Source organism: Puma concolor, chromosome C1, assembly GCF_028749965.1.
Source record: "Puma concolor isolate L17-30 chromosome C1, mPumCon1.1.hap2, whole genome shotgun sequence".
Classification (NCBI taxonomy): Eukaryota; Metazoa; Chordata; class Mammalia; order Carnivora; family Felidae; genus Puma; species Puma concolor.
In genome coordinates this window covers 97,837,830-97,863,871 of record NC_141674.1, presented here as the reverse complement: position 1 = coordinate 97,863,871, position 26,042 = coordinate 97,837,830, and the positions used below count along the sequence as shown (strand labels likewise).

At 37.5% G+C, this 26,042-nt stretch overlaps 1 protein-coding gene across 9 annotated transcripts in view; it reads right to left on the bottom strand.

The window, feature by feature from the left end:
• Nucleotides 1-26,042, bottom strand: part of HIPK1 (homeodomain interacting protein kinase 1) — a 52,086-nt gene that overhangs the window by 17,531 nt on the left and 8,513 nt on the right. For all 9 annotated transcript variants that reach the window (XR_015255002.1, XR_015255001.1, XM_086717881.1 and 6 more), the window contains exons 2-8: nucleotides 23,107-24,184; nucleotides 14,509-14,632; nucleotides 4,822-4,941; nucleotides 3,924-4,010; nucleotides 3,045-3,229; nucleotides 2,564-2,726; nucleotides 1,416-1,641 (exon numbers count right to left, since the gene is read on the bottom strand). Coding sequence is in view for 7 of the 9 variants with exons in the window: in XM_086717886.1 (XP_086574012.1) it covers nucleotides 1,416-1,641; nucleotides 2,564-2,726; nucleotides 3,045-3,229; nucleotides 3,924-4,010; nucleotides 4,822-4,941; nucleotides 14,509-14,632; nucleotides 23,107-24,184 (1,983 nt within the window). In the remaining 2 variants the exon portion in view is untranslated. The remainder of the gene's footprint in view (nucleotides 1-1,415; nucleotides 1,642-2,563; nucleotides 2,727-3,044; nucleotides 3,230-3,923; nucleotides 4,011-4,821; nucleotides 4,942-14,508; nucleotides 14,633-23,106; nucleotides 24,185-26,042) is intronic.

Below are 26,042 nucleotides of genomic sequence, written 5' to 3'. Positions count from 1 at the left end.
AAAGCTTATACTTACCTAATTACATCAAAAGTAGTTATACCACTTCTCCCCTCCATACCCAGTTTATATTTCATTTTGTTAAAGGAACTAAGAAGTTCTGCCTCATGTCATAAATATCATCTGAGAAGCAGCAGAAAACTTCAAAGTCCCACATCTGAAAACTGTTCCCATGAGATTCACTTTGGAAAAGATGAGGGGGAGGAATGTGGCTAGTTTGCTAAATTCAGTAGAAGAATCACTCAACATATGACAACCCAAAGTATAGAATTTACTACTACGCAGCATACACAGAAAATAATTTGGTAAGTTAGGCTAAATTTGCATTTACGGGTTTTGAATCTGCTCCTCCGCTCTCCCTGTGGTTTCTCCCTGGTTTACATCGCTATCGCTCTCCTGTCCTCCCGGTAATCTCTCAGTCTCCCCTATCCCCTCTTTTCCTTCTGCTTGCTCCGACTCTGTCAGAAACCAAACAAGAGAGTCACAGTCAATAAGGAACTGAAGTAAAAAGATAAAAATGCTTTTATGTAAAGTGCTATAAGAAGCCTGAATCCTGGTTTATTTCCACAGGGTATAAACCTGACTTTCTGACTTTCTGTTGGGAAAATCAAGTGTGTCGTCAGAAAATATCCCTAAAATAATGTGCCCTTTTAAATGGTTCAGCAGATCAATAAACACATTTCCCATATTTCAGGAAAAAAGGAACTGGACAGACTGAATTACAGAACAATGAAAAAAATGAGGAAGGATAGGAATGTGAAAATTTAAATCTTATTGCAACACATGGGGTCAGAGCCTCCCTCTTCAGCTATTCTGTTCCTCTGTTGGTAGGAGTTTGCAGGAACAGTATGATTCATAAGCTGAAGCAGATAATCTTAATGCATTCCCCACACAAGTACTTCAACTTGTAGAATTTTTCAGTTCAGTAAATAATGGTCTTTATTTCTGAATGTAACTCACAAGGTTTCTGCATTCTTAAACATAATTTTTACATTTTAGAATAAAATTATATTTTACTTGGAAGACTAATTTTATTTAATAATGGAATGATATAGGAAACAAGATTCAACAGAACTTCTGTTTACAACAAATTTCTTCACGCTTAATATTTCCTGCATATTGAGAGATACATGCTTATACAAGATATAGGACATTGGTAGAAGGTCTCAATGGGCAAGAAATTGATATCAGGGCAGTTCAAATAAGAAAATGTTAACTGAACTCCCATAATGTGTCAGACAGTACCAAAGTCAGATAAATAATCAATGTAAAAAGGGTAAATACACTTTGTTAATTTCAGTTATCTTCACAGTCAGAGTTTAAACCTGTCAGAAATCAAAACTAAACAACTAGATACCCAATAAGGAACTGTCTACAGCAAGATCTGTGGGTTTGATATAACAGTTTCCCCCACTTACTTTGAAAAGCAGGTGGACATACTATAAATGTTTGTTGGAACGGATCTGTCTGAGTGCAAATTTGGGTGGTTCCAGGCTGCAAGGAAACACCCTGCTGGGCAACTCCAGGAACTGGCGCTGCAGATGATGGGTACAAAGCCGACTGGTAGTTTAGCAGTGAGACATCCGAGTTAGCCAGAGAAAGAGTAGCAGCTGCTGCAGTAGAACTGGAAGCTAGAACACTGGCCTGAAAACAAAAGGATTACAGTTGTATACTGGTATAAAATGGAAATAACAATATTTTTACACGTGCAGAATCTGCCCAGAAAAACTTAAAACAAAGTTTTAAATGTAATATTAACTGTCTTTGAAATAACTCTCTGCTCAAGAAAATTTCCCAATCTCTAAATTTAAGGCATATTGTAAGGTTGAAGAAGAAAACAAAGATTAAAAAAATGGTCCTGTACCAACTGAGGTTGTATAAACCCTTATCTCTTCTTTCTGTGCAAGAAGTTGCTGGATGTGAGATACCACCAAATCTCATTTTAAAAGTAGATCTAGCTAAGAAATTAGGAAGCTTACGCCTTCAATAACAAACAAATGTAAGTATCACCGTTTGGCAAACGAATGCAAAACCACTCTTAAAGTTAATTATTGGAAACACCAAACTGGACTCCTAGAAACAGTGAGTAGATTGGTGATTGCTAGGAACAGGGTAGCAGATGGGAGAGAAAATGGGTGAAAGGTCAAAGGGTACAAAACTTGCAATTACAAAATGAATAAGTTCTGAGGATCTGATGTACAGCATCAAAAAATTATTGGAAACACCCTTCAATACATGTAACGAGACATATAAAACCTTTCCAACAGAAAGAGTGTCATCTGGCTAAAGTCAGTACAACTAACAGCAGCAAGTAGTACAATGGCTAGGGTCCATTTATGGGACAACCTGAGACTATGAGGGCCTGGATTAGGCCTGTGTATCTAATTTTTGGCAACGCATGACTGGTAGGTATTATCAGTCTACCCTGTCTTCCATCACTTTTGCCACGTAGAAATTCGTAAGAAGCAACAAGATCACCAAAGCAAAGATTGGTTTATCTCAACCTGTACTGTTACTAGCTTCTACCCTTCTTAGGTTTGAGTTTCCAAAATCATTTATTAAGTACCTGATTGTGCACTGTGTTAAGCTGGTTGCTGAAGCTCATGGTTAGATTTGTGCTTGTATTTGGGGCAACGTGTGTAGTGAAGGGACTCTTGATCTGACTCACTGTATCATACATGTGAACCCTCCGCTTGCAGATCTCCATGTTCTGAAAACAAGACTTAACACTGAAAAAGAGATTAAAGATTCAGTAAAATGAATGCTGAGATTTAAACAGATAACAAACAACTCAAGATGAATGTGGATCAACATTTTTACCCAAGTATATTTAGATAAAATGAATCAAGAGTTTTTATAACCATAAAGAGAAAAAAATCATACATCTTATTTTTAATCTCATGATTTTTCAATGAGAAAGGAAAGCATCAGTGAGCCAAACATGCAAGTACCAGGAGTACCACTCACATGTGACCACTCCGTTTAAGCTGTAAGATGGTAACTCAACACAGAACCACATCATGGCAAGTACCCCAGACCACACTCACTGATTGCTATGTGGAAAATCCAGAAGGTGAGTCATTGTCACAAACTGATGGTTAAGAGTTTTCAGAGGAGTAATCCTCTTATCTGCATCAATTGTTAGCATTTTTTTTAGCAGATCAATGTATTCTCTTCGATCTGCCTTCTCTGCCAACATGTCTGTTCCCTCTAGGTCTGTGGACATATTCACCTTCGAAGGAAAATTTAGAAACATTATACTTCATCACTTAATCTTGAATGCTGACACTAAACATCTGCATGACAGATTAGATAGACACATACAGATCTAGGAGAAAAACCTGAGGAAATCCTTTTTATTATAGTATAATCATTTTCACAAGTGGAAGCTCTTCGTATGCAGTCTAATTAAAATCTTCAATTTGGTAGCGTTTGAGTTTGTTGGTAGAATAAAGCTGAATGAAGTCTTTTCATTCAAAATTTGGACAAGTTAACAAAAGCGATTATTATTACTTAAATATATAAGTTTCTATTGTTGAAAAAATTAAATAACACAGTAAGTATAAAGTGTTTAAACAGAATTTGGAACATAATAAGCACTCAACACATGTTAGCTCTTATGTAAGTATGTATTTAACAGAGAAAATAGGAAAGAAACCTTCAGAAACGGTATTTCAAAATACTGACAGGCAACAAGACCAGTTAAAGCAAAAGCAAAGGAGAAATAATTTTAAAAGTGTCCTTGGTTAAAATTCAATGTTCTTTTAATACATGGCAGAATATTAATGAACTTTTTTCTCTAAAAAATGAAAACATACTAGAAGATAACAGATTGAATCTATCTTTAATGTAATTAATCAACAGAAGTGTGTCTCTGATTAAAGAGATACATAAATGTCTGGCTTCCTGAAATTTTCTATACTCACCTGAGCCATGTCATCTAAACAATTAAAAATGTACTTTCGAGCTTCTTTTGATTTGATTCCAGTCTCCAATTCATGTTCTTCCGGTGTCTATAAAATAGATTTTTTTTTAATTCCATCCATATCCTACTCTCACATTTTGTTCTAAATTAAAACCAGAATACAAAGAGACAAGTATCTATCGTCACCCTGCCAACCAGAGATGGCAAACATGGAAGTAATTTACAACCAGAAAATCTTGTGGACAGATGGCACCTGGATACCTGACTACCCCTTCAACAGTGCTAAATTAAATGTGGAAACAATGACGTAGCACCGCTCCTGAGGGGTGTCATAGAAGAAGCCACATTATCATTTTTCCCTTAAAGCTACATTCAAATGAAATTATTTCAAATGCTAACTATTTAACAGACTCAGAGGGAGACTCACAGGGTTACTTACACAAATTACTCAAGAGATCTCTCAAGTTAAAGGAATAGGGTCAGAAGTAAAAAACAGGTATTTGGATCAAGAAAATATGTAAGGCCTTAATGTGGGGAGTTAGAAAATTATGTTTTCTCACATCCATTGAGAATTCTCTAAAAAACAGTCATTGCTAGGTTACTCTAGTTCTTCCTGTGACTCAATAGGAAGCACTATTCTCTATACTCCCTTCTCAGCTGCTGGTTCACATTTGCAAAATCACCTTAGACAAGTGAGCAGGCGTTCAGTTTATTTTTTAACTAAGGATCGGATCAAATGTGTACAGTGAAATAATTTTTTCCAAGTACTTCCTCCTGTAAACATACATTCCCATCACGACCACCACCACCCCATTTCCCTCCTCCACCTCAAGAATTTAGTAACTAAAAAGCTGGGAGTAAGGAGTACAGGAATGAGTAGTATAGTAGAGGAGACAGACCTTCAGCCTCCACAGCGGATACCCCAAATTTGGATCTCTGTTGAAAAACCTGGTTGTTTTTGTCCCAGCACTGAGAAGATACTCAGCGGGCAGGCCTTGTGTTTGTGAAATGTAACGAATCTGAAACATCAAAATCATTAAAACACTGATTTAGAGTGGAAAGAGGAAATATTAAAAACTTTTACACAAAGACATTACTGCTCTAGCCAAGTCAATACAAATGAAATTCATCTGTAAATACATAAATATGCTAACCCACTCATAGGTTAATTCCCAAATATTTATTCAGTTATTGCCACGTTACTATATGTCACTTACCAGGAAAATTCCATTTTGAAAATTTTGTTTGTAACCATTTTTGCTTTTTTTTTTTTAAGTTTACTTATTTATTTTGAGAGAGACAGCACGAGTGGGGGAGGGGCAGAGACTGAGGGAGAGAGAATCCCAAGCAGGCTCTGTGCTGCCAGCACAGAGCCCGACGCGGGGCTCGAACCCACAAAACTGTGAGATCATGACCTGAGCCAAAACCAAGAGTCAGATGCTTAACTGAGCCACCCAGGTGCCCCACCATTTTTGCTTTCTTGTTGACTTCTGATACAAAGTTCAGGAAACATCAGGAGATTTCTAGGACAGAAGAGAATAATTTTCAACAAACTATTCAATGGATCACCCACCAGGAGTTTTTTTTGTTTTCTTTGTTGATACATTATCAAATTTAAAAGATTTGGAAAACATTTTTATAAATGTCTTTCTTGGCTACTCTAGCTCCTGTCAATTGTCCCTATTCTAAACTGCCATAGAACTTCTCTCTCACACCATAAACTTAGATACTTCATTTAGCTTCTCTATCCCTACATCACTAGAGGGCAGGCACTGTGGTCACTCAATCAACATTTACTGAACACCTACTATGAACAAGGCTGGCAGTTCTCAAAGTCTTGTCTGGAGACCCCTGAGGGTCCCTAAGATCCTTTCAGGGAGTCCATGAAGCAAAAACTATTTTTAAAATAATACTAAGAAGTTATCTGCCTTTCATTCCCTTCTTACGGGTATAGAGATTTCTAGAAGGATGTGTCATTGCTCCAATGGTTAATGAAACGTGCTTGTATATACTTATGTTTTTAAAATTTCCCAGTTTTATTGTTCATATTTGTTTGCTTGCACAATTGTCATGACTCAAGAAAGCAATAGAAGAGATGATTTGCTTTTCTCTTCACTACTGAGAGTGTTACAACAGGCAATTTTTTTTTTTACCACCTCTTCCATATTTGAATGGCTATACTTAAGATGAAATTAGAAACATGTAAGCAAGGAAATAAATCTTACTTCCCACCACTCCTTCTAAAAATCTTCAGTTTTAATTTCTACTGTACTATATACTAGTAAATATAAACTACACAGAGCTCTTGGAGATCCTCGCCAATTTTTTAACAGTGTAAAGCACAGGTCAGCAAACTATGGCCTATATGCCAAATCTGGCCTACCTATCAGAAAACAGCAGGATACTACTCTTAAATCTGTGGGAACTATGTAATGGGAAGCTAATACAGCATTAGCAAAACAGGAAAAAAAACTTTTTAATGTAGATAAGAACATATAAAAAATTTTTTTAATGTTTATTTATTCTTTTTTTTTCAATTTTTTTTTTTAACGTTTTTATTTATTTTTGAGACAGAGAGAGACAGAGCATGAAGGGGGGAGGGGCAGAGAGAGAAGGAGACACAGAATCAGAAGCAGGCTCCAGGCCCCGAGCCATCAGCCCAGAGCCCGACGCGGGGCTTGAACTCACGGACCGTGAGATCGTGACCTGAGCTGAAGTCGGACGCTCAACCGACTGCGCCACCCAGGCTCCCCAATGTTTATTTATTCTTGAGAGACAGAGTGCGAGCAGGGGAGGGGCAAAGAGAGACGGAGACACAGAATCTGAAGCAGGCTCCAGGCTCTGAGCCATCAGCACAGAGCCTGACACTGGGCTTGAACTCATGGACCGTGAGATCATGACCTGAGCTGAAGTCAGACGCTTAACTGACTGAGCCACTCAGGTGCCCCAAAGACATTTTAAATGTGAACTTCTTTTGCATACAAAAAGGATGAAAATTTTTTTTTAAATCCAGGATAAAATCTATGCAATAAAATACTACACATTTAAAACGAACAAAGAAGTATAGTTATTGACCTATAAAGATATTTCACAATGTAGGTAGAAAAAGCAGATTACAAATGAAATAATCTCACTTTTTAAAAAAATTATTACATTTCACTGATTCTAAGGGGCATATTTTTTTACACTAACATCTCTGAAATCAAGATATATCTTACAACTGATAATTATCATGGTTTAATTGGCAGCATTCTTTTTTAGAGGTACAGAAAAATGTGTGTATTTCAATCAACAGTGTCTTAGATATGACCAGATATGCTCCTCTATATCCATAAGTTTATTAGGTAGAATAGAATTATATATAGCACACATATTCATTCATTCTTTTAGTAAGTACTTATTGAGCCAGGCATTGGTGATTTTAAAAACAGACACGGTTCCTGCTCTCATAGACCTTGCAGTCAAGTGAGGGAGACAGACCCCGAATATTCAAACTTCCAGTTTGAATTGGCATTCTGAAAAAAAGAAATAGACTTCTATAAAAATACATCACAAAGGAACGTGAGTTAGATGGAGGACTGGTGAGGAAAAGCTCCTTGAGAAAGTAACACTTGAGCTAATAAATGAGTAGACACTGACTAGATGAAATGAATGGGTGGCACAGAAATTCCAGACTATGAGAACAGTATGTACATGGGCCTGTGCTAGAAAAAAGCATATTCTTAACCAGTACTGAAATGGTGCCGCTGGTGCTAGAGCACGAAAAGCAAGGAGAAATGGTGTAAGATCAATCTAGAGAAGGAGAGAGAAAGGGGAAAGACAAGCCATGTAGGGGTTCAGAGGCCATATGAAGGATTCAGCCCTTTATTCTAAAAGTATAAAAACCCACTGAAGAGCAGGGAGGTAGCATGATCAAATGTGTTTTGTAAAAATCACTTTGTAAAAAAACTGGAGAGAGGTCAGAATAAAGGGAGATTGTCTAGTAACCCAGGCAAGTTAACAAGACAGCCTAAAGTAGGGTAGTAGCGATGGGAGGAGGGATCTCAATCATATTATACAATTATATATTTATATATTATGCATTTATGTATTTATTATATATATAAAATCATTAAAAATATTTTTAATGTTTATTTACTTTTGAGAGAGAGAGACAGAGCATGAGAGAGTAAGGGGCAGAGAGAGGCACACACAGAATCCGAAGCAGGCCCCAGGCTCTGAGCTGTTAGCAGAGCCCAACGCTGGCCTCGAACTCATGGATTGCAAGATCATGACCTGAGCCAAAGTTGGACGCTTAACTGACTGAGTCACCCAGGTGCCCCTAAAAGTATTATATAATTGTTTACTTAATATCTCTCATCATCAAATTATAGCTTCCATGAGGACAAGGACAATGTTTTATGCAGCACTGTATCCCCAGTGTCCAAAGTAGGTAATCCATAAATACATGATGAAAATCGACAAATTATACATTTAAACACAAAATATGCCAAATCCTAATAGTGTTACCTCTGAAGGGTGGAACTACTAGAGATTGAAAGTTTTATCTCCTGGCCTACCGCATCTTTTCTATTTTTTCTATAGTAATGCACTTAAACACTAAAAATATTTTAAAATATTAATATTACAAGGGAGGCTGGGTGGCTCAGTCGGTTAAGCACCTGACCTCGGCTCAGGTCATAATCTCATGGTCTGTGGGTTCGAGCCTGGCATCAGGCTTTGTGCTGACAGCTCAGAACCTGAGGCCTGTTTTGGATTCTGTGTCTCCCTCTCTCTCTGCCCCTCCCCTGCTCACACTCGGTCTCTCTCTCTCTCTCAAAAATAAATAAACATTAAAAAAATTTTTTTAATGTTAGTATTACAGAATTAAATTAAGCCAAAGTAGAATGGGAAGCTATCATCCAGATATTACTTTTCATATAGCTTATAATACAGCAAAAACAAGTCTTACATTTATACAAACAAAAAGTATTACTGTCATTTGTTATTTTATTTTATTTTTATTTATTTATTTTTAATTTTATTTTTTTTTAAATTTACATCCAAATTAGTTAGCACATAGTGCAACAATGATTTCAGGAGTAGATTCCTTAGTGCCCCTTACCCATTTAGCCCATCCCCCCTCCCGCAATCCCTCCAGGAACCCTCAGTTTGTTATCCATATTTATGAGTCTCTTCTGTTTTGTCCCCCTCCCTGTTTTTATATTATTTTTATTTCCCTTCCCTTCTGTTCATCTGTTTTGTCTCTTAAAGTCCTCACATGAGTGAAGTCATGATTTGTGTCTCTCTCTGACTGGCTAATTTCACTTAGCACAATACCCTCCAGTTCCATCCACATAGTTGCAAATGGCAAGATTTCATTCTTTTTGATTGCCAAGTAATACTCCATTGGGTATGTATGTGTGTATATATACCACATCTTCTTTATCCATCGATGGACATTTGGGCTCTTTTCATACTTTGGCTATTGTCAATAGTGCTGCTATAAACAATGGGGTGCATATGTCCCTTCAAAACAGCACACCTGTATCCCTTGGACAAATACCCATTAGTGCAATTGCTGGGTTGTAGGGTAGTTCTATTTTTAGTTTTTTGAGGAACCTCCATACTAGACTGGCTGCACCAGCTTGCATTCCCATGTCATTTGTTATCTTAAACAATTAAAATGTTTCCAACAAATTTGAAGCTATTAACTAATTAATATTTAAAGACTCACAAACATTTGCTATATAATCTCAGCTCTAGTATTTATGAAAAATCCACAGTGGATATCATACTTATAGTGAAAGACTACTTTCCCCCTAAAACTTAGAACAAGGCAAGGATGTCAGCTCTTACACTTCTATTCAACACTGTATTAGTGGTTCATTGCAAAGGAATTAGGCAAGAAAAGAAAAAAGGAATCCAGATTGGAAAGGAAGATGTAAAACTACTTTTATTTGTAGTTGGCATGATCTATAGTTAGAAAATTGTAAGGAATCCATCAAAACTATTAGAACTAGAGTTCTATCAGAAAACTACTAGAGGAGTGCCAGGCTGACTCAGTCAGTAGAGCATACAGTTCTTGATCTTGGGGTCGTGAGTTCAAGCCACATGTTGGGTATAGAGATTACTTAATAAAAATAATAATAAATAACCTTTAAAAAGAAAAAAAAGAAAGAAAATTACTAGTAATAGAGTTCAACAAGGTTGCAGAATACAAGATCAATTACAAAACTCATTGTATTTCTATACGTTAGAAACAATCTGAAAATAAAATTAAGAAAATAATTCCATTCACCACAGCCAACAAAACAACAACAAAAAACCCCAGAATACTTAGAAATAAAAGAAATGTAGGGGTGCCTGGGTGGCTTAGCTGGTTAAGTGTCCAACTCTTGATTTTGGCTCAGGAAATGATCTCACAGTTTGTGGGATCAAGCCCCGAGTCAGGCTCTGTGTGCTGACAACAAAGAGCCTGCCTGGGATTCTCTCTCTCCCTCTCTCTTTCTGTCCCTCCCCTGCTCACCCGGATGTGTGCGCACTTTCTCTCTCTCAAAATAAATCAACATAAAAAAAAAGAAATGTAAAACCTATATTCTGAAAATTACAAAAAGCTGCCAAAGAAAACCTAAAAAAAATCTGGTCACATTTATGGATCAGAAGACAGTATTGTTAAGATGCTGATGATACTTTCCAGAAATTCAATGCACTCACTACTAAAACAAAAACAAAAACAAAAACAAAAAAACAAGAAAAAATAAAAACAAGAAAAAACCCAATGACTTTTTTTGCAGGAAAAAAAATTCTAAAATTCATATGGAATCACAAGGGACCCCAAATAGCCAAAACAATCTTAAAAAAGAACAAAGTTAGAGGCTTCACACTCCCTGGTTTCAAAACCGACTACAAAGCTATAGTAACCAAAACAACGTGGTACCAGCATAAAGACAGATATAAGATACAGATCAATGGAACAGAATTGACAGTCCAGAAATAAATCATTGTATTTATGGTCAACTGAGTTTTGATAAGGATGCTAAGACCTAGCTAAGATCTTAGCTTTCTCTGCTAAGATCTAGCAGAGAAAGAAGTCTTGTAGCAAATGGTGCTGGAAAAACTGAATATCCACATGCAAAATACTGAAAGTGAACCCTTGCTTTATTCTATGTTGAAAAATCAACTTAAAATGGCTCAAACATCTAAATGCAAGAGACAAAACTATACTTCTCAGAAGAAAACACAGGAGAAATCTTCATGACTTCGAATTTAGTAATAATTTCTTGGATATGATACCACAAGTACAAGTAACAAAAGGAAGAACAAACTGGTCTTCATCAAAATTAAAAACTTTTGTGCAAACAATGCTATCAACTTAGTGAAAAGGCAACTCCAAGGAATGAGAGAAAAGTTTTGCAAATTATATATCTAATTAGGGATCAATACCCAGAATATGTAAAAACTCCTACAACTCAACAACAATAAATAGCCCAATTCAAAAATGGGCAATGGACTTAAGTAAACTTCTCTAGAGGAGATAAACCAGGTATCCCCTGGGGCGCACTTGAGTGAGGGAAGGGCAAAGAGAGAAGAGAATCAATCCCCAGTGGGCTCTGTGCGGTCACTTCACATCCATAAGGATGGCTGCTATCTTTAAAAAAAAAAAGAAAAGAAAAGAAAAAAAAAAAGTAAAATAACCAGTGTTGGCAAGGATGTAGAGAAATTGAAACCCCTGTGTATTGCTGGTAGGAATGCAAAATGATATGACTGCTGTGGAAAACAGTTTGTTTAATCATAAAATTTCCAGATAACCCAGTAATTCACTTCTCGCTATATATCCCCCAAAAACTGAAAATAGGAACTTAAACATCTGTATGCCAGTGTTCATAGCACCATTATTCACAATAGCCAAAAGATGATAACTCAATATCCATCAAAACATAAATGGATAAACAAAATGTGATGAACATATATACAACGGAACATTATTCAGCCATAAAAAGTAACGGCATTCTGGGGCGCCTGGGTGGCGCAGTCGGTTGGGCGTCCGACTTCAGTTCAGGTCACAATCTCACGGTCCATGAGTTTGAGCCCCGCGTCGGGCTCTGGGCTGATGGCTCAGAGCCTGGAGCCTGTTTCCGATTCTGTTGTCTCCCTCTCTCTCTGCCCCTCCCCCGTTCATGCTCTGTCTCTCTCTGTCCCAAAAATAAATAAAACGTTGAAAAAAAAAAAAATAAATAAATAAATAAATAAAGTAACGGCATTCTGATACACACTACAGCACGGATGAAAACATGTTAATAAAGAAGCCCATCACAAAAAAACTACACATTGTGTGTAATAAATATGATAAATTACAATAGGCAAGTCTATAGAGACAGAAAGTAAATTAGTGGTGGCCAGGGGCAGGAGAGGGTACAGGTTAGGGGAGAATGGGCTTTGACTGCTAATTAGGTGCAGGGTTTCATTACAGAGGGATGAAAATATTCTAAAACTGGTTATGGGGATGGTTCACAACCCTGTGAACATACTAAAAATCACTGAGTTGTACACTTTAAATGACTGACTTATATGGTATACAAAGTATATCTCAATAAAGTTGTTTTAAAGAAACTTGGCTGGAAGAACAGAGACCCTGCCACAGAAATCTTTTTGTATAACCAGAGATGCATCAGGATAACCTATCCCCAATCCTGCTCTAAAACAGCAGTATCCCATTTATTCAACATGGGAAAAATGACTTCCTCCTACCACCCACAGTTTCACATCTATGCACACTGGGCAAAAATCTTCAAAACTACCAGTTCATCTCTTTACTTTAAAAAGCCTCAGGCGTACCTTAGCTTTTAAATCTAATTTTAGTTGGTTCTACTTCCTAGGGAAATTTACAGTACCAATCTGTTTACTAAAGTTGAAGGCTGGCCTAGGGATGGCACTTTCATGACTGTGACTGCTCAGAGTAAGGTTTCTTAACGAGGGATCCATGAATCTCCTAAATTTGTACTCAAAATACCATATGCAAATTTTTCTGAGAAGACTCACATCCCTAACTTCATCGGATTCTCAAAAAGGAGAATCAATAGTTTAGTTCAACCAACTGTGTTTTTGCCTCACTTAATCTCCTTCACACTTTTTTATTGTAAAATAAGAAAGCTGGCTTCTTTCTCACAAGGTACAAGAGAGATTAAATTTCAAAGTTCAATATAACTAGTTACATATCACATGAGTAATTCATTTTTTATATTTCAATCAAAGACGTGCCCAAAGAGTCAAATTTTTGGAAGGTGAATCTAAAATGGATCAAGGAATCAAAATTCTAGGTTGAATAGGGAAAAACACTGTTTTGTTCTTTTTTCCTTTTAATAATTCCAGATAAACATTTATTTCTTTAAAAACAATAAACAAGGGCGCCTGGATGGCTCAGTCGGTTAAGCACCAGACTTCGGCTCAGGTCGTGATCTCACAGTTCATGGGTTCAGGCCCTGCGTCAGGCTCTGTGCTGACAGCTCAGAGCCCGGAGCCTGCTTCAGATTCTGTGTCTCCCTCTGTCTCTGCCCCTCCCCTGCTCGCACTCGGTTTCTCTCTCCTTTTCTCAAAAATAAATAAACATTAAAAAAAAATTTTAGGGGCGCCTGGGTGGCGCAGTCGGTTAAGCGTCCGACTTCAGCCAGGTCACGATCTCACGGTCCGTGAGTTCGAGCCCCGCGTCAGGCTCTGGGCTGATGGCTCGGAGCCTGGAGCCTGTTTCCGATTCTGTGTCTCCCTCTCTCTCTGCCCCTCCCCCGTTCATGCTCTGTCTCTGTCTGTCCCATAAATAAATAAAAACGTTGAAAAAAAAATTAAAAAAAAAAAATTTTAAAACAAAAAATTAAAAAGCCTCATGTACTTACTATGTGCCACACACAGACCAGAAGCTGAAGATATACTAGTGGGATGAAACAGTCTATGCCCTCAATGCATATGCCTACAGCATAGTGGTTAGAACCATTTTTATTAAAAGAACAAGAAATAAGAATTTATAATTTATTTCCCTTCATTTCCCCTTAGGACCAGCTCCTTGGGAAATTGCAGCATATTTTCTAAAGCTCCTTTGTTTTGAGATATAGACCATTTATTCCAATACTTTTCAACTCCTATGATTTCCCTCTTAAATCGTATTTTACAGAGACCCAGTATATATCACAGCTTCCGGGGCCCAATGTGTTTCAATTTGTAGAGAGTACTTCAGCATATGGCATGTATAAAAGGAAGTAACAGCTCTGAGTGAGCCAAAGGTCACTCTTAAAATTCCTATTCCTCATCCTTCTTTACTTTCATATCTTAAAAACTCACAAGACACATTTATTAACCAAAGTCAGTCTCTCTAATAAATCATCACAGATCTGGAAAGGTACCAAAGTAACATGAAATAAGAACCTTTCTTAACTGTTGAATTGCGAATGTAACATCAGACTAAAAAGCAGGTAGAGAAAATTGTATCCTTAAAAAATCCTTTCTAATTAGACTATTCTTTCCATATCTAAAAACTTCACTAGTAAGTACTTCTCTTCCTCTAAAATCTATTTCATTAGTAAATACTTGCTTTCTATTCAAGTATACACTCTTACCTGATCATATTCTGAAGCACCAGGATAAAGAGGCCATCCCAGGAACAGCTCAGCTATCACACAGCCCAATGACCACATATCAATAGCTTCACAAAACGGTAATCCAAGAATAATTTCAGGGGCTCTAGCAAAAACAAAAATAGCAAATTAAAAAATAAACATTATCTGGGGAAATTATGTTGACTAAGTCCCGTTTTAGTATCAGCTAAAGGTACATTGATTTAAAGAAACTGAAAACTATCTTTGATATAAAAGCCATCATTTGAAACCTCTGGGGCCAGCTGTGTTTTGGAATTCACATTTTTTTTTTTTTTTAATTTCAGAAAGGTACTATCATGCATAAACTACATATTGCATAATAATCTCAATGGAGTTTAGGGAAGCACCCTCAAATCAAACACGTTAATACTTCTGTACCGAAGTCAATGAATAGTCATACCATGTTGGTGAATAAAGACCTTAAGTAGCCTTATGTTGTTTCTTTTTTTTTTTAATTTTTTTTAATGTTTTATTTATTTTTGAGACAGAGAGAGACAAAGCATGAGCAGGGGAGGGGCAGAGAGAGCAAGACACAGAATTGGAAGCAGGGTCCAGGCTCTGAGCTGTCAGCACAGAGTCCGACACGGGACTCGAACTCACAAACCGCGAGGATCATGACCCGAGCCAAAGTCGGATGCTTAACCGACTGAGCCACCCAGGCGCCCCGGCCTTACATTGTTTCAAGTCAGATTTTGCCAATACACCAAACTTAGAAAAAGTTTTTTAATTTTGAGAGCTTTCTGGATTTTGAAATCACAGATTTCAGATAAGGGATCCCAGATAAGGGATCCCAGATTTATTCTTTTTACTCTTAGCACCTTTTTAATTACGGAAAAATCAATTAAATGACCTGATCAATAAATACCCTTTGGTAATAGAAATGCCTTTACAGAAATATAGTGGTTGGCAGCACTATAGAATATTCATTTCCATTAATGCTCCAAGTGAAAAACCTAACGCTAGGGAACCTTAAAGAGAAAACGAAGATAATACCATAAGCCTAGAGCTTTATATGTATGAATACATTCAAGGTAAAATTATTATCCCCATTTATAGAGGAAACTGAGGCAAAAAAAAATTTGTCCAAAATCACAGTTAATAAGTGGCAGAGCTAGAATCTGAACCGTGGCCATCTGGCCCCAGAACTGAGTATATTGTACTGTCTCTAAATAAGTAAGAGTTAAGCACATACCCACCTATATAACTCAATTTGGCTTGATGGTATACATGGCATTTTCCAACCACGACTAAAATTATGAGATAAATGGGTTTTTAAGGGGAGGGTGATGATAATATGTATCACTAATATCAATAATAATTATAGATGACACTTATATAGTGCTTACTCTGTGCCATTAAATGTTCTAACAAGCCCTTCATAAATGTGGTCACTTATTCCTTTACAAAAATCCTATGGAAGTAGGTATTACTAATGTTAAGTCATCAATTCTAAGATGAATGCTTGTTTCACTTTTTTTTTAAATTTATTTGAGAGAGAGACAATGAGCACACAAGCAACCATGAGTGGGGGAGGGGCAGAAAGAGAAGAGAGAGAGAATCCCAAGCAGCATCCGCATTGTCCGCGTGGAGCATGGGAGCCCGATGCAGGGCTTGAACTCACAAACCATAAGATCATTATGACCTGAGCCGAAATCAAGAGTTGGACGCTTCACCAACTGAGCCACCCAGGCATCCCTGTTTTTTTCATATTTTAACATCCCTGAAATCAAGAAGATTCTTGCAAATGATGATGTATTTTAGTTCACTGGCAGTGCTTTTACTTTCTTATTGGGACCTAAATAATGTTTCTTTTTCTAATCAATGGTGTATCAGATTCTATGTAATAAAGTATCATTTCCATTTTACAGATGAAGAAACTAGGCATTGAGAAGATAAGTAACTCACCGAAGGCCACATAATTACAAAATGATGGAGGCCAGGCAGTCTGGATGTAAGGTTTGAGCTCTTAAACATTTTATCATCATCTCCAAATAATTTCCTTTCCTTCTTACAAGTCACAGAATTGGAATGTGTAAGGGAATACCAGCTCCAGACCCCTCAGCAGATCTCTCCATCTAACAGGCTATGAACCCTCATGGGATGTATAGGTTTCCCCAACTTCACTTTTAAGTAATATGTGCTTATTGTTGCTCTGGAGCAGGGAGGATTGAGCAGGCAGAGTATAAAGATATTTTCTAAAATAAGAATATCCTCCCCAAGTACTTTTCTAAGTAAGTAGCCCTTAGAAAATAAGGTAAAGTAGAGGACTCCATAGGGTCTAGAGGCTTTCCTGACCCTTGTACAGAAACAGCAGAAGGATAATCCGAGCCTGCTGAGACTTCCACTATTTGACAGCTATGGATAGAACGACTACTATCACCTGTTTTTATGCTATTTGAGGTGAACTGTGGTTCTGCGAACCAAAGAAACAACCTTCAAAGGGGTTACTCTTTGCAGGTGGCTAGAGCCACATATTACTGACAGAGTTTCAGAGTTTAATTAAACCCCAACCAGTATAGCATGTTTTTAAGATGGCACAAATTTAACAGCATTAATAAACTAGAGAGTAACACTATCCAGAAACATAAAAGCTTTTCTAAAATTGAAAAGGGACAAAATTTTTACTTTCAGTGAGCAGAATCGTTAATTTCCAAGTTCATGACAGTGCCAAAAATAGCTGGCAGGGAAAGTGCAAATGGCTTTGTGCCAAAATAAAAACTGGGCTTAGAACATTCCTAAGCATCAACTGAAGAGCAGCAGATTGATTCTGCCATTCTCACTATACCAGGAAGACATTTTAAAATCCAAAGGTAGGTCACAGGGAGGGGCAGGCTACCCAATAACTTACTTCATTAAAAAAGTAGCAATAATACGTGGTAATTGTTAGGCTTCCAAAGCTTAAAGTTTCAGAGAAATTAAGAAAAATACTAATTCCAGCCCCCAAGCTCCATTAGACCAAAAAAAAAAAAAAAAAAAAAAGAAAGAAAGAAAGAAAAGAAAAAAGAAAAAAAAACCCCTAAAAGACTGGCTGGAATCAGTTTTTCCATTTAGTCTCACTCTGCTTCTGGAGTAACAAAAGCAGCTAAGGATTTTTACCAAAAACTCACTAAAAGAGTAATTCTACCCCATCTACCATACAAAAAGATGAGTACCAAAAGAAAAAAAAAGCAAAAAAATAAAATAAGGCTGCTCAGTCTACTGAGAGCTTTTCACTACCATTAGAAACTAGAAATGCTGGCTGACCTAAACTCTAAGAAGCAAAAAGATTGAAATTATTTTCTTTTATTGAACAGAACAGCATCATTTAAAGCAGGTACTTCTCTAAAGACTGAATGTTTTAAATTCTGAATTCAGATTATAATTCTTGGTACTATCTTCATTACTGTATCATCTTTCCCCTTGGCCTCCATTATTTTTCAATCCCTCAATAAGAACTCTAGACAGTAAAATTCTGGTTCTACTTTACCTGTATAATGATACTGAGATAATTACTTCTCTAGGTCCCTTTCTAGCTCTGACATTCTAACAACTGATCAGTAAAAAACATTACCTATAGAGGGGCGCCCAGGTGGCTCAGTCGGTTAAGCGTCCAACTCTTGGTTTCATCTCAGGTCATGATCTCACGGTTTCACGAGTTCAAGCCCGAGTCAGGCTCTGCAGTGACAGTGCTGTGAAGCCTGCTTGGGATTCTTTCTCTCTCTCTCCCTCTCTCTCTACCCCTCCCCCTTTCATGCTGTCTCTCTCGTTCTCAAATTAAATAAATAAACTTAAAAAAAAATTTTTTAGGGGTGCCTGGCTCAGTCGGTTAAATGTCCGACTTTGGCTCAGGTCATGATCTCTCTGTTCGTGAGTCCAAACCCTGTGTTGGGCTCTATGCTAACAGCTCAGAGCCTGGAGCCTGCTTTGGATTCTGTGTCTCCCTCTCTGTCTTTCCCCCGCTGTACTATCTCTCTCTGTCTCTCAAAATTGAATAAATGTTAAAAAAAAAATTTTAATTTTTAAGATTATCTATAGAAGCACAGGGAAGAGAGGGAAAAATCCAAACTGACAATATTCACTTTTATAGGAAAATGGCATTAATTGTACTTTAGACATGGTGAGTGTCTTTTCTTTGAAAATACATCCCATCCTTAAAAAACAAATACTAAACAGGCTCTGATTACTGTAACCAGGTTGTAGAAATAGCAATCCCTGTCTTTTGATTTCTCAACTTCAAACTTCTTTAAACTAAAAAATTCCTCCAAAGTTATAAAGCGTTATTTTACTAGAACCCAGAGCAAGCTGTGGGTAGGCTCACTTAACAGCAGAAATTATTCTCTGCTCTTTTTCATGAACACTCTTTGTTTCTTCCTGCCCATCTCAGAGGCATCAAACTTACTTATCAGATCAGATATGTTACATAAAGTCTTAACTTCCTGCATCTGTGGCTTAGTGAAACTGTAGTATGTTTATTTGTCTAGGATAAACTGAAAATATGCTTTCCTTCTCTAGACTTTGTCCTTCCACATATAACAAATACAGCGATCTCAACTTTCAATAAAGGCCAGTTTTCCATTTTTCAGAATGGAAAAGCACTGAGCTTGTAGGCATGGCAAACCTTTGTGCCTGAAACTCAAGCCCCAAAGACAGCAACTTTTCTTGAAATTAGTCTAAATTTACATTTAAAGTGCCAGGAAATAAAGCATATTATTTCCACTGCCTAAGGCATTTAGCCATGCCCACTGCTAACAGAGACAGGATGGTGGCAAAAATTTGTCAACTGATAATATTTTGGCATGTTATCAGCAAGATGAAGCAATGTAAACTAAAAAGGAGGGGAAGGGGAAGGCTGGCTTTGGAGCCAGGATGCTTCAATGGCCAAAGGGATTTCACAGAGGTTTTCTGAAAGATAACAGGGTGAGGACGTAATAGCCTCTAAAAGCAACATGAAGAATACCACTGTGGATAAAATTAATGATAAAGAAGGAATGCCTGAGCTGCTATTCCATTGGCTTTGGGTTCATTATCAAGTATTGCTGCGATAAAACAGAAGAGTCCCACTGCTAAATCCTAAATGCAGTCAAGCCCTGGATATTGGACTTCAGTATGCACACTAATTACTCAGTAATACACAGAAAGAACTCCTGTTTTTAAGGGGTAAACTTCGCTCCATTTAAAATTACTCCTATACTCAGCAATTAAGTGCAATGGATTTGCAGGATGATTTGTTGAAGAGTAATCACCAGTGGACTTAAAAATTTGAAAATCCTATTTGTTTCCAAAAACAAAACAACCAAATTACTCAAATCGCAGCTTGAATTTAAAAGGACAGGGAAAGGGGCAAAGACAGCAACCTAACACTGAAAATTATTCAAACGAATTACTTACTGGAGAAAGCTAAGCAGCCAGAACTATGTACCCCTCAAATCTTTGCCCCTCAAGAGAAAATGCCATCAAAATTATTTCACAAAATAATTCTTATTTCTATCACTCTTCTTCTATCTTAAAATTGCTTTCGTTACAAGCCAAGGCAAGTAGTTAAAGAACACCTGCAGGCCTGATTAGAGAAGAGATCAAGAAGCAAGAGCCCATCAGCCCCCACCCCACAGCGGTGCCCTCCCTCCTAATTCCCCAAGGCTCCCAACAAGATGCAGAACTGAGCTTGTAAGTGGACCTGTAGAGTGTTTCTGCAAATACACACGAGTGGGTAGTGGTGGGATTACTCAAAGGAGCAAACTAAAAGAAAAAGTAATCAGAACCTAAATCTTCCAAGTAGTGAATCAGTAAATGGAGGAGAGATTCGCAAAATTAGCCCAACTGCCTAGAGCAATATGAAACCAGAAACCAATGCTCTAGGAATTTCTTTACTCCATCTCTCTCAAGTAAGAAATACCATAGTTTTACAAAGTTATAAAAGGAAAAGATAAAAATAGAGAAGAGTGGATTCGAAGATGTAATGTGAAAATGTCATTACTACCCAAAGTGATTTACAGATTCAGTACAACCCTTCCAAAACCAATGAGGTTTTTTGTAGAAATAGAAAAATTCATCCTAAAATTTATATGGAAATCTCAAGGGACTCCAAATAGCCAAAACAATATTAAAAGAGAATAAAGCTGGAGATCTTACACTCCTGATTTTAAAAGTTACTACAAAGCTACAAGTAATCAAAATGATGTGCTACTGGCATAAAGACAGACATACAGACCAATGGACAAAAGAGCCCAGAAATAAACTCCTGTGTTTGTGGTCAATGAATTTTGACAAGTGTCAAGATCTTTCACTGGAGAAAGAATAGTCTTTTGAGAAAATGGTGCTAGGAAAACTGAATATCCACATGCAAAAGAATGAAACTGGACCCTTACCCTACACCGTATACAAAAATTAACTTAAAATAGATCAAAGAACAAAATATAAGAGCTATCTATGTCTATATTATATTCTTATAAGAGCTAAAAACTATAGAACGCTCAGAAGAAAGCAAAAGGGAAAAAACTTTAGGACACTGGTTTGACAATGATTTCTTAGCTATAATACCAAAAGCATGAGAAACAAACAAACAAAACACACAAACTGGACTTCATCAAAGTTTAAAACTTTTGTGCAAACACCATCAACAAAGTGAAAAGGCAACCCCACGGAATGAGAGAATATATATGCACATCATCTATCTGCAGAGGGATTAATACCCAGAATATATAAAGAACTCTTACAACTCAACAAAAAAACAACCCAATTCAAAAATGGACAAAGGACTTGAACAGACATCTCTCCAGAGAAGATACACAGATGTCCAATAAGTAAATGAAAAGATGCTCAAGATCACTAATCTTTAGGGAAATGCAAATCAAATACCATTTCACACACATAAGGATGGCTATTATCCCTCCCATCCCCAGAAAACAAAAACAAGTGTTGATGAGGAGGTGGAGAGATTGGAATCCTCATGCATTGCTACTGGGAATGTAAAATAGTGTAGCTGTAGAACAGTTTGGTGATTCCTCAAAAATTAAACAGAATTATCATATGATCCAGCAGTTCTACTTCTAGCTATATACCCAAAAGAATTGAAAACAGGGTCTTAAACACTTGAGAGCTAATGTTCACTGCAGCATTATTCACAATAGCCAAAAATGTGGAAACCCAAGGGAATGGATAAACAAAATGTAGTACATTCATGCACTGGAATATTATTCAGTCATGAAAAGGAATGGAATTCCGATACATGCTACAGTCTGGAATAACTTTGAAAACATTATGCTAAGTGAAATAAGCCAGAAACAAAGGGACAAATATTGCATGATTCCACTTACATGCAGTACCTAGAAGAGGCAAATTCACAGAGACAGAAAGTCAGATAGAGCTTACCAGGGGGAAGGGGGAAGGTGGAGTTATTGCTTAATGGTTACAGAATTTCTGTTTTGGGTGACGAAAAAAATTTAGAAATAGTGGTGATGGTTACACAACATTGTGAATGTACTTAATGACACTGAATGGTACACTTAAAAATGGTTAAAATGGTAGACTTCATGTTAAGCAGATTTTACACCATTAGAAAAAAAAATATGCAGATGGCATATTTTCTGAGCCCCTGTATAGTTAAAACACCCTTCTATTACTTTCATACATAATATAAACTTCTAAGTTCAGACTTTCTATTTACTCAAAATTTCATATAGGCATTTGACATGTTGGACATATCTCCTGATAAACATGTTTTGTCGATTACCTATTTTTTGTTTATTGTTTCACTTCTTGACTGGGTGAGTGGAAAATCTGTATTTAATGAATGATCACTAAAATTATCAGATTACTTAAAATTAATAACTAGTCAAATAAATGACGTACTGAGAAATAAAAGCTCACTTCAAAAGACTTCCCCCTTTCCTTTCAGTAATTCTCCTTGGTTAACAGCACAAACAACATTGTATATACCACCCTTTAAGTACTGTCCCAATAATTACTATATATTAAAAAGGTAGCTTTGTTAGAAGTACCAATCTGGAAATAGAAATCACTGAAGTATAAGGCACTTGGGTCAAGGACATTCTAGGATAACCAAATAAGCTCATAACCAAAAAAGTTCAAACTATTACAGAGAATGTTAAAACAGGAAGAGCCCTTGGTAATCAACAAACTCAATTCTCTAAATTACACAAGATAGGAAATGTATAAGAATGAAAAAACCTGGAATTATTCCCAAGGCATCCTACCTGCCAAGATAGGAATGTGGAAAAAGTAGCAGCATATGCCCAAATTCATTACAAATAAGTGAACATCTTTATATTTTTAAAGACTCTTTAGAATGGGAAAATTGGGTATAATGGCACTTACTAAAAAAGAACCAGATGCTAGTATTCATTCAACTAGAAACAACCTTCAGAATCAAACTGAATTTTTCCAGTGTTAAATAAAATAATGTTACATATAGGAATGCCACACAGGGGTATGAAGTAAAACATAGTATTCTATCTTGGACCCTGTAAATAAATTCATTGTTATATGTAGCCCTATGTAACACCTTTAAGTATAAAGACAGATCTCTAGTCTAAGATACGCTTTTTAGCATTTGCCACTTGCCTGTAGTAACGTGACTGTAAGTAGGTTGAGCACACAGCTTTGGAAACGTGACTAGCAGAACCAAAGTCAATGACCTTCACTCGGTAGGGTTGGCGCACTGGATCGACCAGCATTATGTTTTCAGGCTTAAGGTCAGCGTGAATCAGACCAAGGCTCTTGAGCTTCATCAGGGCTGTGGCCACCTGCTGCAAGATTGGTCTGATGTACTTGAGTGGCAGTGGGCTAAACTTGTTCTGCTTTAGAAAATCATACAAGTTCTGCTCCAGCATCTCAAACACAAGGCAGGTGTGATTCTTATGCTGAAAGCACTCGTAAGAACGAACAAAATTATACTCATCGGCATTTTCACTGCTTAGGCGGGAAAGGATGCTCACTTCAATCTGTCCTTGTCTGGCATAGGAGGGGTGGTTCTTCAAGATTTTAATAGCCACAATTTCCTTAGTGCTCCGCTTCCAGCACTTAGCCACCTGTCCAAATGTTCCCCGGCCTAGGAACTCCAACACTTCGTAGCTATTGGTCATAGAGCAAAGGATCTCATGCTGGACCAGCTGGTAATCCCCTTCTCCGCTGGAACTGCTACTCTTTGTGGTCACAGTGGTGGTCGTGGCAGCAGCACCCACCACAGTCCTGTTTTGCAGCATGAGAGGGGGATGTTCTTCTATGATTTGCACGCTACCGTTGCTGTCAACTTCCTCACTTTTTCTTTTCAATCCACATTTTTGATATGGCTCAAGCAAAGAAACGTTGTTTCTGTGAGTCAGGGTCTGGCTGCTTTGGAAGGTTGCCGTAGCAGCACCGGCCGAGCTATCAGCAGCAGTTACGACGATACGCTCCGCTGCAGGAGCCGGGAGGAGAAGGCCCTGGTCGTAAGCAGGGATGTTGAAATTTGCTACCTGGTGAGAGGAGCTGGCTTGCCCTTGTGTGGCTGGGAGGGTTTTGCTGTGGGTATAATATTTGTCGTTGCTGCTCTGTCCAGAAACATCCCAGCCAGAGGGCTCTATTTTCAGTTTCTTCGCACTGCAGAAGGCACTCGACGACACTGATGGGGGGGAAAACACCTGCAGCTGTGATGCCATACCTACATCGAGAGACAGGAAGAATTAGATCCTCAATTTTATACAACTCCTCAATTAATAGATAAGAACACTTTTAGTTTAGAAAAACCACAAGTAAAATATAACTATCTGGCTAAGATTTCATCTCACACATTTTCTAAAACATGTTTCCTAGCACAGAAAGTTCAACCTTCTGGTCTAAATACACAACCGTAAGCACTCTTTGAGACTCAGCAATAGTAGGTCATATTGTTAAAAGAGCATGAACATCTATGATGGTTTATAAAATAATGAGCATGATAATAATAACAACAGCTTAGATGACTGATCCCTTACTATGTGTCAAGTAGTAGTCTAAACACTTCACATGCATTACTTATTTAATTCTCACCCTATGGAGAATATACTAACATTATTTCCACTTTACAGATGAGGAAACTAAGACACAGAGTGTTTAAAGTAACTTGCCCAAAACAGCGCAACCATTAAGTGGCAGCACAGGTATTCAAACCCAGACTCTATGGCCCCAGAGCTCACTCCACAGCTGTCTTCACTCCTGCCCTGATTAGCTTTCTATTTTTTTTTTTAATGTTTATTTATTTATTCTTGAGAGAGAGAACGTGCGTGCATAAGCAGGGGAGGGGCAGAGAGAAAGAAGGAGACACAGAATCTGAAGCAGGCTCCAGGCTCCGAGCACTGAGCACAGAGCCCAACACAGGCCTCAAACCCACAAACCCATGAGATCATGACCTGAGCTGAAGTCGGACACTTAACCAACTGAGCCACCCAGGCACCCCCTGATTAGCTTTTTGATCAATTCTTTAAATTTAGACATAGATGGCATGCTTATAAAATTTACAGATGAACCAAATTTGGGCAGGATACTCAATATATTGCTAAGGAACAGGTCCAAAAAGATCACAATAGGGTAGAAACCACAACACAAATCTAGCAGATGTAATTTAATACAAATACAGAATCCTACTTAGGTCCAAAAAATATGACTACCACAAAGCACAAGGATAAGAAATACAAGGCTTAGCGGGAGCATACGTATACGAAAAACACTTTCAGTTGGTAAGAGAAACATTATGTGATAATGTTCCCCTCCCCTCAAAAGCTATTTCAATCTTCAGCTACATTCATAGAAATAGTGTCCAGAATGTGCTGGACAAAGTGAATGCTATCTACTCTGCTCAGGTCATACACTATTTTAATAGTGTTTAGCTCTGCCCACTACAATATAAGAGGACCACTGATAAAATGATCAGAAAAAAGTAATCAAATGATGTGAAACCTATAGAGAGGATCTCCTGAAGAACCACAGGAAGTAATTCTCACAAAAAATATGGAGAAAGGTGAGAAAAGCCCAGCTTTTTGTCCCTGAACATCCGTAAATATCTCAAGCTCAATAAACCCCAAGACTCCCAAAGCTAAAACTTTTAGAATAAAGTCCAAACCACTGACATAGCATATAAGCCATTTCATATTTATCTTCTCTCTTCTCGACCATGTAACACTTAGATGCCTTCAGGCTCTACATTAGTCCTCCCTCTCTTGTCCACACTTCCCCCGTTTTCAGTAACTACTTCCCAGGGTTAGTCATCTGCAAAAGATTCTCTAATCTTTATTTCTAACTCAGACTTCTCTCTCCTGAACTTCAAATTCTTATTTCCAAGTAACAATCCCACACTGCAATTTGGATATCTTGAATATACCTCAAATTTAACATGTACAGAATTAAATTTATGAGCCTCGACCCCACCCCCAGTCTTCTGTCTCAGTTATGAGACACCACCATATATACAACATCTGAAGCCAAAAATCAGAGAGGAAATGAGTCTCAGTTTCCTCATCTGTAAATTGGTGATAGCAATACCT